The sequence below is a fragment of the Myotis lucifugus genome, unplaced genomic scaffold (assembly GCF_000147115.1).
Source record: "Myotis lucifugus unplaced genomic scaffold, Myoluc2.0 scaffold_145, whole genome shotgun sequence".
Lineage (NCBI taxonomy): Eukaryota > Metazoa > Chordata > Mammalia > Chiroptera > Vespertilionidae > Myotis > Myotis lucifugus.
In genome coordinates, this window is record NW_005871193.1 from 633,047 (window position 1) to 645,946 (window position 12,900).

The window sequence follows — 12,900 nt, forward strand, 5'->3', positions numbered from 1 at the left end:
CCAGACTGGACGGTGCAGAAAACAGAACCCTCCCACCCTGTGAGAGTTCTCCTGGGCGGCACCGCCCCAGAGGCCGGGCTCCAGCCCAGTCCCTGAGGCCCAGTGTCCCCATCCGCAGCCGGGAGCTCGGCCCGGGGATCCCCGGCCACCTTCGGCCCTGTCTTTGAAGACCAGCCGCTCAGTCTGCTATTCCCAGAGGAGTCCACGGAGGAGAAGGTGACCCTGGCATGCCGTGCCCGCGCCAGCCCTCCGGCCACCTACAGGTGAGACCCCACATGGTAAGACCCACGGTGGTGAGACCCCAAGGTGGTGAGACCCACGTGGTGAGATCCACGTGGTGAGATCCACGTGGTGAGACCCATGGTGGTGAGACCCATGGTGGTGAGACCCATGGTGGTGAGACCCCACGGTGGTGAGACCTCACGGTGGTGAGACCTCGGGAAGCTATGCGGGCAGGACTCAGGAGGCCCTCCTCCCGCTGCAGGTGGAAGATGAACGGCACCGAGATGAAGCTGGAGCCGGGCTCCCGCCACCAGCTGGTGGGAGGCAACCTGGTCATCATGAGCCCCACCAAGGCCCAGGACGCTGGCGTCTACCAGTGCCTGGCCTCCAACCCCGTGGGCACCGTGGTCAGCAGGGAGGCCGTCCTGCGCTTCGGCTGTGAGACCAGACCCGGGGGGTTCCGGACATTCGGGGGGAGGAGGTGGCTGGGAGGAGTGTCCAGAAGAGGCAGGCGGCTGCGCTGGGAGGGCCCGGCGGGCGGGAGGATGGTGCCTGAGCGCGGCCTGGTCTTCCCTCCAGTCCTGCAGGAATTCTCCAAGGAGGAGCGGGACCCCGTGAAAGCCCACGCAGGCTGGGGAGTGATGCTGCCCTGTAACCCCCCTGCCCACTACCCAGGTGCGTCGGGCCCCGGCCCGTGGTTGGTTAGACAGAGGGCCCAGGCGGGCGCCAGCTCAGCAGAGGAGGGTGGATAGAAGGTGGTGAGTGGCGCCTGGAAGCTCACCCTGGGCCCTCAGCCTTAAGTGGTGGTTCCTTCATGGGCCCAACATTTTCTAGCGCTGAGCCCTGCCTCCCCCTTCCGGCTGGGAGGTCCCTGCGGGCCGCTCCCTGTCAGGTGCACTGCACTCCCCAGGGGCAGGAATAAAGGGCAATCTTCCCTCTAGGTCTCCCCTCCGCCCAGCTCAGCTCAGAGAACGGGCTCTCAGGACTGGGTCTGCAGACCCCCACCAGCACGTCGGGGTCCCACCCAGAGTCGCCTGTTAGCCCAACACCCCCCGGTGTCCTCATACTCCCCCCGTCCTAGGCCTGTCCTACCGCTGGCTCCTCAATGAGTTCCCCAACTTCATCCCGACGGACGGGCGGCACTTCGTGTCCCAGACCACAGGGAACCTGTACATCGCCCGGACCAACGCCTCGGACCTGGGCAACTACTCCTGCCTGGCCACCAGCCACATGGACTTCTCCACCAAGAGCGTCTTCAGCAAGTTTGCTCAGCTCAACCTGGCCGCTGAAGGTCAGGGTCGGCGGGCAGGCCGGGCAGAGAGGGCTGAGGGGCAGGGGGTGTGGGGAAAGGGGTTTCCCTCGGAGGTTGTGAAGCAGCTCACAGGGCACAGGGTCTGGGGCCCAGACCACCGGGTCCTCCTGCTACAAGACCTCAGCCGCTCGGCCCAGGTCCCCAGGGGGAAAGTTACTTAGGATGGAGTCGGTGCTGAGCTGGGCTGCGATCCTGGCACGGGAGCACCTGGCCCGGACCTCTAGCATCCGACCTGCAAACCCTCTCGCCCCAGATCCCAGGCTCTTCGCGCCCAGCATCAAGGCCCGGTTCCCAGCGGAGACGTACGCGCTGGTGGGACAGCAGGTCACCCTGGAGTGCTTTGCCTTCGGGAAGTGAGTGGTGGAGGCGGGAGGGCGGGCAGGACACCGGTGACCCCAGAGAGAAAGGGGGGAGGCGGGGGCGGCACTGAGCCATCTTGGTGCCTCTCTCAGGGTCTCGCAGGGAGACAGGCCCACCGTTTGCAGTGACCCCTCACCGAACCCTAAACACCCGGCCTGCCTGGTTCAAGTCCCAACTCTGCCACTTGCTGGCTGGGGGACCTTGGGCAAATACTTAACCTCTCTGTGCCTCGGTCCCCTTATTTGCACATGGTGATAACAATAGTTCCTCCCTCACAGGGTCGTTATGAGGAGGCAGTGAGTTATCATACGTGAAGTGCTCAGGACAGAGCCTGGCATTTAGTAAGGCTTCTGTGGATGCTGACAGTTACCTTTCTATTTTATTTTACTTTTTAATATATTTTTATTTCTTTCAGAGAGGAAAGGAGAGGGAGAGAGAGATAGAAACATCAATGATGAGAAAGGATCATTGATCGGCTGCCTCCTGCAGCCCCCTACTGGGGATCGAGCCCACAATCTGGGCATGTGTCCTGACCAGGAATTGAACCCGGGACCTTTCAGTCTGCAGGCCGGCCCTCTATCCACTGAGCCAAGCCGGCTAGGGCAACAGTTACCTTTTTAAAAACTGCGATAGAAATCATGCTCTCCCAGGAAAAGGATTCACTGGGACAGGCTATGCAAATAGTGGGTGCTCAATAAATACCTGTAGAATGAATATCTCCTGCTATTTGAGGAAGCCCAGGCTGCCCCCTGCTTTGTGGAGAGCTATTGGGCTTTCAGATAATCCAGATGTAAAGACTCACTGACACCTCTGTCCATTTTAGTACACAGGTTACTAACAACTAGAGGCCCTGTGGAAAGTAGAGGCCAGGCCCTGTTGGGGGGGGGGGGGGCCATAAAGACCCAGGTCAAGGCCACTGTCGGCGAGGGCAGGCCCAGGAGAGGCACGGTGGTCAGCACAGGGTGGGGGCGGGAGGGCCAGTCAGCTTCCGGTACAGACCACACAGAAGACCACATTCACAGGTGCCACACTGTTCAGGGGCGTGGAGGGAGGAGGGAGCCCCCTCTTTGCCCCTCCCCTGTCTGTGCTCCAGGCTCACCTGGGAGAGGCCCTTCCCTCCCTCGGTTCCTTCCCAGGCCCCTGGTGAGTGCCCGCCTCCCCACCCCCACCTGCCCAGCATCCCAGGAGGACCTGAGGGTCGGGGTGTGGAGAGCTGCCCGCACAGGGGCGTCTGACTAGCTCAGTGCACCCCCTGGCTTTGTCTCCCTGCCAGCCCTGTCCCCAGGATCAAGTGGCGCAAAGTGGATGGCTCCTTGTCCCCCCAGTGGGCCACCGCAGAGCCCACCCTGCAGATCCCCAGCGTCAGCTTCGAGGACGAGGGCACTTACGAGTGTGAGGCGGAGAACTCCAAGGGCCGAGACAGCGTCCAGGGCCGCATCATCGTGCAGGGTACGAGGACCCCTCTCCCCACCTGCACCCTGGTCTCCGACCGAGGCAGTCCATCCAGAAGCCAGGGAGGAGCCTGGGAGGCCCCTTGCTTAAGCCTCGGGTGCCAGGACTGCCCTGGGTGTGGGGACAGAAGAGGCTAGCGCCGTGGCCAGCTCAGCGCTTCAGCTGGTGTTACAGAAAACACGTGGAAGGCGTTAGGAGGATTTAAGTTGCTAAGACAGCCAGTGGCACGGGCTGCATGTGCCAACTTGCTGGAGCCGCTTCTCACCACCTCCCGGGATGCTGATGGCTCCCTCTGCTGTCTGGCGCAGGAACTGCAGCGCTGCAATCCCAGCCCATTTCATGAGCTGGAGGCTCCTCCCTGCTCAACCCCAACCTCTCTCTCCCTTGCTCCCCACAGCCCAGCCCGAGTGGCTGAAGGTGATCTCGGATATGGAGGCTGACATCGGGTCCAGCCTGCGTTGGGGCTGCGCAGCCGCCGGCAAGCCCCGGCCCACGGTGCGCTGGCTGCGGAATGGGGAGCCTCTGGCCTCCCAGGTAGCGGACTTGGGGCTTCCTCCCACACCCCTACCTCCCCACCCCACCCCCACCTCTGGGCTAAAGGGTGTTTTAGGTGCTTCTTTCCATCCCAGAGTCACTTGGCCACAGGCTGGTCAACTGGATAGACTCCCGACTGGGGTCCAGGCACAACTCGGCCACCGAAACACCGTGTGGTCCCAAGTGGGTCACTTCGCCCCTCTGGCCTCGGTGCTGATGCACAGGGAGGCCCAGTGAATCAAGTCCTGAATTCCAGGCGACTCTGAGATGGGACCGGGCATCTGAGCCCCTCCTCCAGGGAGCGGGCCCCTCCACCCTGGGCCTCCAGTGGTCCTGCCGCCCCTGCCCCACCCTGCGCCCCGCTCTTTTGCACAGACCCGGGTAGAGGTGCTGGCCGGGGACCTGCGGTTCTCCAAGCTGAGCCTGGACGACTCAGGCATGTACCAGTGTGTGGCAGAGAACAAGCATGGCACCATCTACGCCAGCGCTGAGCTGGCCGTGCAAGGTAAAGGGCCCAGGGAGGCTGGGGACACCCCCGGGGGCACGGGTGGGGCGCTAGGAGTCGACACGCAGCGTTTCTAAACACACAACACACCTGGCAGTTTTCCTTCGTTTTCCACCAGCTTCTGTGTAGAACTCAGGGATTTAAAAAGGAGATGAGGTGGCTTGTTCTCTGTCTGGCACAATTTAAATGTTTGTTGCAATGAAAAAAAAAAATGGCAAAGTCATCGGAAACCAGAGCAATTAGATTCGTGTTTAGCCTGACCCTTCAGCTCTGTGTCTGTTTACTAATGTATAAAATGTGGGCAGTAGTCCTGCCCTCACACGGCTGTTGTAGGGATTCAATGAGATGACAGAAGTAAAGCATGAGGGACCTGCCCAAAGCATAACAGGTGCCCAGTAACTGTTGGCAGCTGCTCATATTCTTATTGTGTTACTTGAGCTCATGAAACTTTAGTCTTCTCATCTGTAAAATGGGCACAGTGATGCCTACCTCATAAGTTGTAGTGAGGCTTAAGGAAGGCTCATTCATTCATTCATTCATTCTACTAATATTTATTCAGTACCTCCTCAGATAAGGTCTCTGCCTTCAAGAATCTTACAATCCAGTAGAGAAAGGGGGCAAATAAACACAAAATCAAATCATTAAATAAGATAATTTCAGACAGCCATTAAAAATACAGACTAAAAAAATAGACTAAAAGAAGAAAACAGACTAAAGAAAATCTGATAGTGCGGTAGGAGGAGGGGAGGCGGGGAGGTGGGGTGGTCAAAGAAGACCTCTCTGAGGCAGTCGCTTTGAGGATGTGACCCGAGTGCTAAGAAGGAGCCGGCCATGTGAAGATCTGGGGGATTTCCAGTGCAAAGGTCCTGGGGCAGGAAAAAAGGTGGCATTTTCAAAGAACAGAAGTGGCCCAGGTGATTGGAGCACACTGAGTGAGGGGCAGAGTGGGGTGAGATGGGATTGGAGAGAGGGACTTAGCTGTGAGTCCCTGTGAGAAGGTGGACTTCATGCTGAGTGCCTAATTCACATTTTAAAAAAGATACCCCTGGCTACTGGGCGGAAAGAATTGCAGAAAGAATTGCAGAAAGAAAATACAGAAACAGGAAGACGGATGTGGGGGCCTTTTCACAGCCCAGCAGGGGGTGTGGGGCTTGTAGCAGCGAGGGGCAGCGGGTGGTCGGAAGGGGTGGATTCCGGGTGTATTTTGGAAGTGGTGCTGAGGGTCACTCACGGACTGACCACAAAGGTACATGAAGTGCTTAGCACATGCCCCGGGTGACTGTGGGGCGCTCCCCTGTCCTTCCAGCACTGGCCCCCGACTTCAGGCTGAATCCCGTACGGCGCCTGATCCCTGCAGCCCGCGGGGGAGAGGTCATGATCCCCTGCCAGCCCCGGGCAGCCCCGAAGGCCGTGGTGCTCTGGAGCAAAGGCACCGAGATCTTGGTCAACAGCAGCAGGTACCGCCCGCACCCCACCCCAAGCCTCTCCTGCTCCCCCGCATTCTCCCTGGAGCCGAGTCCCTTCCCCGGACCGTGTGTGACCCCGGGGTGGCCACATCGGCTCTGTCCTGGCTGCAGAGTGACAGTCACTCCGGATGGCACCTTGATCATAAGAAACATCAGTCGGTCAGATGAAGGCAAATACACGTGCTTCGCTGAGAATTTCATGGGCAAAGCCAACAGCACGGGCATCCTGTCTGTGCGAGGTAAGGGTGTGGCCTGGCTGAGGGTGGTGGACTCGGCCACGGGGGCACCATCCCTCCTCACCACCGTGCCCTGGAGTCCCGCGTTCCTCCCAGCTTGGTTGTGAGACCACTCCAGGACCCGGGTTCATTTAGGACCACGCTCTCACCCCCATCCAGGATGTAGTCCTGCCTCTCTCCCACACACCCGTGGGGCTGCTGGGAGGTCCGGATATGTTGGCCATGCTGCCCCTCCTCATTCCTGGGGCTTAGGACAAACCTCTCCCCTCATCCACCCAGAGGCCTTGTTTTTCTTGGCAGATGCGACCAAGATCACCCTAGCCCCCTCCAGTGCCGACATCAACTTGGGCGACAACCTGACCCTGCAGTGCCACGCCTCCCACGACCCCACCATGGACCTCACCTTCATCTGGGCTTTGGACGACTTCCCCATCGACCCCGACAAGCCTGGGGGTCACTACCGGAGGGCCAGTGTGGTGAGGCCCGAGGCCGAGAGCCCAGAGCCCCTCCCTCCTTTGGGATAGACAGGGGGCCCGAGATGGCCTTGACCTCCCAAAGCCTTTCCCCTCTCCCTCGGGAACGCCAGCCAGGCAGACTCGCCCTCGGGTTCATAACCATCCTCCCTAGAGTGGCAGTTGCCTGGGTTCTCCGAAGCCCGAAGCCCGTGCGTTTAGGAGAGATGCGGGACAGGCCTGGAGGGCACTCGGCCACTCACTCCCACTGTTGTGATCCTGCCCCCCAACACCAATGGCGTCAGTCACTTGGACCGTTGTTGACTGTCTCGTGTCACAGACTGTGTTTAGGCCCCGGGGGGACTAAGTGGGGAGGAGCTGATTCCTCCCACTGAACAGATGGGACCGAGATACAGCGGGGGCCGGAGCTGCATCCCCTGACCTGCCCACTCCCCGTCCCCTGTGTGCAGAAGGAGACGGTTGGAGACCTGACCATCCTGAACGCCCAGCTGCGCCACGGTGGGAAGTACACCTGCATGGCCCAGACGGTGGTGGACAGTGCATCCAAGGAGGCCACAGTCCTGGTCCGAGGTGACGGGGTTTCCCACTGCCACCCCCACCCCAACTCCCTCAGAGGCCAGCTGGGCTATTCTCATCTTCGCTCCCTAATTCCCCGCCTCTCCCTGAGCTGTGGGGAAGTGTTTCTGACAGAAGTTCGCTGAGCCGAACTTATCTGGTGGTTCCTCATAGACCCTAGATCAGCGGTTCTCAACCTGTGGGTCGCGACCCCTTTGGCGGTCGAACGACCCTTTCACAGGGGTCGCCTAAGACCATCAGAAAACACATATATAATTACATATTGTTTTTGTGATTAATCACTATGCTTTAATTATGTTCAATTTGTAACAATGAAAATACATCCTGCAGATCAGATATTTACATGACGATTCATAACAGTAGCAAAATCACAGTTATGAAGTAGCAACGAAAATCATTTTATGGTTGGGGGTCACCACACCATGAGGAACTGTATTAAAGGGCCGCGGCATTAGGAAGGTTGAGAACCCCTGCCCTAGGTGAATAGAATAGTCTTCCTCCAAAGCCAACATTTTAGAAAGCGTCCCCAACCACATCCCGAGAGTGGAGGACTTTGCTGAGGCCAGAAGTTTTCAGTGCTGGGAAGTCAGCACACGTCCCTTTGTGAGGGTCTCTGTGACCCCTCCAGCCTTGGACACATCCCACCCACCACGCAAACCCCATTCCTCACTCTCCCACCAGAGCCTGTGTTTGTGGCGCCCTCTGCTGCCACCACTTGGTACTTCACTAGCCCAAACCAGCCTGGGGGAGGTTGGCTCAAATTTGAAGCTGCCTAATTCTGACCCACAATGCTCTGACCTCTGGTGCAGGTCCCCCGGGTCCCCCAGGAGGCATGGTGGTGAGGGACATCGGCGACACCACTGTCCAGCTCAGCTGGAGCCGTGGCTTCGACAACCACAGCCCCATTGCCAAGTACACCCTGCAAGCTCGCACTCCGCCTGCAGGGAAGTGGAAGCAAGTTCGGACCAGTAAGCGTCCTGCACTCTCAGGATGGACAAGGCCTGGCTGTGTGCCAGCAGTGGGGGCAGGGGGCAGAGGGCTGGGGCTGAGCCTGGAGCTTCAAAGAGGGACAAGCTTGGGCCATCTGCCTGCAGAGAGCTACCGGGCCAGTGGGGAGATGGTGGCACGTGGACAGCAGGAGCGTAGGGAGAGTTGAAGGAGGAGGCCCTCTGTCTGCACCCTGAGCACTGGCAGGAATGCTACTGGGGCAATGACTGCATGCACGGGGGTGTGGGGTGCCCACGACACCAGCAGAGGCTCCAGGGCGGGGAGGACTAGTTTTCTGGTCATTTCTGGAAGAGGTGTTGAGGGTTCTGTATGTGTCAGCCCCACCTGAGGGCTGGGCACAAAGAGGTGGGCCAGGCTCAGGCCCTGTCCTCTCCGTTCAGACCACCGACTCCTCCGTGCCTTGCAGATCCCGCCAACATCGAGGGCAATGCGGAGACCGCCCAGGTGCTGGGCCTCACACCCTGGATGGACTATGAGTTCCGGGTCATAGCCAGCAACATCCTGGGCACTGGGGAGCCCAGTGGGCCCTCCAGCAAAATCCGGACCAAGGAAGCAGGTCAGTCCTGGTGTCCCAAAGTGAAGTAACTTCAGGCACAGAAACTAGCCCTCCTCCAAGGGAGCCCCAGGCCAAGAGCAATTCGCAGAGTCCCAGCCCTGCTGACCGGGCTTCAGACTCTAACATAGCATGAGACGACGCAGGCCAGGGCCGGGCCACTGCCCTGCACACAGCCCTGTGCACTGACCACGGCCTGGCCAAGGCCCTCATTAAAACAGGGGGCAACCTTACATCTCCATGTGAATCTACGATATCTCAAAACAAAAAGGGTTTTTTACTGGGAAAAAAACACACAACAAAGTTTGGAGAAGGGAAGGGTCACACTGGCAGAGCCTGGACTTGAACCCAGGACCCTGGGGTGCTGGGCAGATGTCCTCCCTGGAAGTGCACGAACTGCAGAAATCAGTTATGAGGAAGGTGTGTGTGAGTGTGAGTGTGAATATATGACTGTGTGTGAGAGTGTGTGTGTGAACATGTGTGAGCAGGGGTGATTGTATATGAGTGTATGACTCTGTGTGTGTGTGTGTGTGTGTGAGAGTGTGTGTGTGAACATGTGTGAGCAGGGGTGATTGTATATGAGTGTATGACTCTGTGTGTGTGTGTGTGTGTGTGTGTGTGTGTGTGTGTGTGAACATGTGTGAGCAGGGGTGATTGTATATGAGTGTATGGCTGTGTGTGTGTGTGTGTGTGTGTGTGTGTGTGTGTGTGTGTTGTGCAGGGGCCTCGGGAAGCAGCCAGTGTCTCCCAGTCCTCCGGATGGTTCCTTGGGGAGCAGGAGGGATGGCTGTCTGCCCACAGCCCTCCTGAAAGGCAGTATCTGAATCTGAGTGGGGCAGGAGGGGAAGACGGGCTGGTCAGCATCTGCGGAGAGGCTCCATGCCCGCCCTCTGAGCCTTTCCCAGGCAAAGGCCCAGCACAAGAGCACGAGAGCCGTCGTCCACCAGCCCCAGGGTCCCAGGACTGGAAATCTACCCTCGGCAGTGGGACAGGGAAAGACCCGAGAAAGAGGCAGGACACTGCCTGGCAGTTAACAGAGTTTACGAAGGGAAACAAATGGGCGTGGTCTTGCGGCTGCAAGATGAAGTGGATATTCTGTGCCACCTGCCGGCACCAGAGGTAGATGGGTAAACGGGGGAGTAGTCACAGGTACTAACTAGGCTCTCACAGGTGCAGGTGCGGGAAATTACTCTCCCTCTTGACCAGGTCAGGACAAGGGCCTAGTCCAGGAACCAGCAGGAAGCAGGAGGAGAGCTGGTTTATGTCAGAATAGGCATCATGCCGTCTCTATGAGGGTTTTGGAAGGACCCTTTGGCTTGAAGGACACGTCCTAGAGCAATCTCTCGTCCCCAGAGCCCTGGGGCCCGGGCCGGGCAGCACGGAACCAGGACCCTGCCTCCCCTTCTCCTGCCTCCCCTTCTCCTGCCCCACAGGCCCGCCCCCTGGAGGTGTAGTGAGGGTCTGCCTCCTCGTGCCCCTTCCACAGTTTCCTGGGTGCCCCGGGCTGACTCCGGGCCCTTTCTGCAACCATTCCACCGCTTTGACTGGGACCCCCCTGAGTACGGAACTCCAGGGGCACGTGGACGGGGCTTCCGGCAGGGCCGGGGAGGGGGCAGTCTCCTCACTCTGGCGCCCCAAGAGTTCATGAGCACAGAGGCCGCTGTGACGCAGAGGAAAGATGAGGCTTTGGGATCAGAACTGAGTGCACATTCTAGCTGTGCCATTTCGCTCTGTGACCTTAGGCAAGTCGCTTAACTGCACTGGGCCTTAGTCCTTCCGCCCTGAAAAGGGACAATGACGCCCAGCTCGCAGGACCAGATGGGCATTGCGTTTAAGCGCTCCTTGCAGGAGACAAGGCCCGAAGCTATGGTCATCAAACCAAGAGATAAGACTCTAATGGCTGCATCATCTGCAGAAATATTTTGATCCTCAGCCAATGTCACGCTTCATGAGCTGATGAACTATATCCTTGTTTTCATATCAGCCTTGTTGAATGATAGAGACAATTGGGAAATTAATTCTGCCACAAAAGAAAAAAGTAAAACACCCTGCAACCCAAAATAAATGTTTTTTGTGTCAACTGCATTCTGAATTACTCATTCCCCTGAATTTAAAGCACACTGGAGCTGGTCTCTTATTTAGTTTCAGCGACAGGAGGGAAGGAGGCAATGATCATTGATGGAATACACACACACACAGAAACACACACAGACACACAAAGAGAAACACGCACACACAGACACACAGAGAGACACACACACAGAAACACACACAGACACACACACAGAAACACACACACAGACACATACACAGACACAGATAAACACACACAGACACACACACACTCGCCACTGTCATTTTTAATCTTATTCTCTTTACAGCCCTTGGAGAGGAACCGAATCCTCCTCTTACGGAGGGAGAATCAGGCACAGAGAGGTTAAGTAACTTGCTCGGAAAAGCACAGCTAGTAAATGGCAGAGGTGGGATTTGATCTTAGGTCTGCCTGACTCCAGGGCCCACGTCCAGAGGGACCGTTAGAGGACAAAACCAGGGCCCATCTGAAGGGGGGCCCCCACCCTAGCTCACTTCACAGGCTCAGGCTCAGAGCTCTTGTTCCCTCGCTGCCCACTCACCAGCCCATTAACATCTGTGTCCCTTGGTCCCGACAGCCCCCTTCGTGGCACCCTCTGGGCTCAGCGGAGGCGGGGGAGCCCCTGGCGAGCTCATTGTCAACTGGACGGTAAGCGCTTGGACAGAGGCAAACCGTGCCTCCAGTTCTCTGGGGGGACAAGTCCTCCCCACCCCCCACATCCCCCCCCCAGTCCTGACTCGCCTCTGGGCTGGGCCGCTGCAGGGAGAACCCAGACAGAGCCGCTGTCCAGTCCCGCAGCCGCCTCCTCTCCCTCCCCTGCACCCGCGGCTCCCGCAGGAGCACCTCCTGGTGAAGGTTGGGTCGGGGCGCAGGATGGGCAGGGAACGCACCCACGGCCCTCACCCGTGCCACGCTCTTGCCCCTCAGCCCATGTCACGCGAGTACCAGAACGGAGACGGCTTCGGCTACCTGCTGTCCTTCCGCAGGCAGGGCAGCGCCGGCTGGCAGAGCGCGCGGGTGCCCGGCGCCGACGCCCAGTTCTTCGTCTACAGCAACGAGAGCATCCGGCCCTACACGCCCTTCGAGGTCAAGATCCGCAGCTACAACCGCGTGGGGACGGCCCGAGAGCCTCACTGCCCTCAGGGGAAGACTCCCCCCTCCGTGGGTGACCCGGGCCCACACGCGGGGTGCCCGCGGGGAAGACTCCCCCCTCCGTCCCGCAGTGGGGTGGAGAGGACGCGGGGTGCCCGCGGGGAAGACTCCCCCCTCCATCCCGCAGTGGGGTGGAGAGGACGCGGGGTGCCCGCGGGGAAGACTCCCCCCTCCGTCCCGCAGTGGGGTGGAGAGGACGCGGGGTGCCCGCGGGGAAGACTCCCCCCTCCGTCCCGCAGTGGGGTGGAGAGGACGCGGGGTGCCCGCGGGGAAGACTCCCCCCTCCGTCCCGCAGTGGGGTGGAGAGGACACGGGGTGCCCGCAGGGAAGGCAGGCCTGGGGCTCTAAGCCGCTGGCCTCCTTTCCAGCCCTTGCCACCTGGTCTCCCCTCAGGCCTGGGAAGGAGAGGGAGGCCCTCGGGGTCCCCGTGGCCTTGGTCCTGGACCCTGGGCCCTAAAGTTGTTAGCAGGGGCCGTCGGGGTTGGTGGCTGCTCTGTAGGACGCGAGGAGGCCTGGGAACCCAAACCCCTTCTGTATCGGTCCCCAGAGCCCAGGGTGGCCCCGACCAAGGTCTGGGCCAAGGGGGTCTCCTCCTCAGAGATGAACGTGACCTGGGAAGCGGTGCCGCAGGACACGAACGGGGTCCTCCTGGGCTACGAGGTGAGCACTGACCTGCGGCCTGGGAGAGGGAGGAGGCTGGGGTTGAAGGTTGGGGGAGGGCGCCCAGCCGGCGGGGCTCAGTGGTTGAGCGTCGACCTGTGAACCAGGGGGTCCCGGTTCGCTTCCAGGTCCGGGCACATGCCCGGGTTGCGGGCTTGGTCCCCGGAGTGGGGCCCGCGACGGGAGGCCGATCGGTGGTTCACTCTCTCCCTCTCCCTCCTTGGAGCACTCATTCACTCACCTGGCAAACAGCACCCAGTCTGTGCAGCACAGTGAATGCAGCTCTAGCTGAGACCCAG

At 59.5% G+C, this 12,900-nt stretch overlaps 1 protein-coding gene across 1 annotated transcript in view; it reads left to right on the plus strand.

Annotated features, from left to right (window-relative positions):
* CNTN2 (contactin 2) overlaps positions 1-12,900 on the plus strand; it is a 20,464-nt gene that overhangs the window by 3,651 nt on the left and 3,913 nt on the right. The window contains 17 exon segments of the mRNA XM_006094824.3: positions 119-263; positions 485-660; positions 802-897; positions 1,304-1,513; positions 1,788-1,887; positions 3,168-3,343; positions 3,744-3,880; positions 4,256-4,385; positions 5,692-5,842; positions 5,963-6,090; positions 6,388-6,563; positions 7,010-7,130; positions 7,946-8,104; positions 8,551-8,700; positions 11,367-11,437; positions 11,717-11,897; positions 12,441-12,601. Of these exon segments, the coding sequence (XP_006094886.1) occupies positions 119-263; positions 485-660; positions 802-897; positions 1,304-1,513; positions 1,788-1,887; positions 3,168-3,343; positions 3,744-3,880; positions 4,256-4,385; positions 5,692-5,842; positions 5,963-6,090; positions 6,388-6,563; positions 7,010-7,130; positions 7,946-8,104; positions 8,551-8,700; positions 11,367-11,437; positions 11,717-11,897; positions 12,441-12,601 (2,468 nt within the window).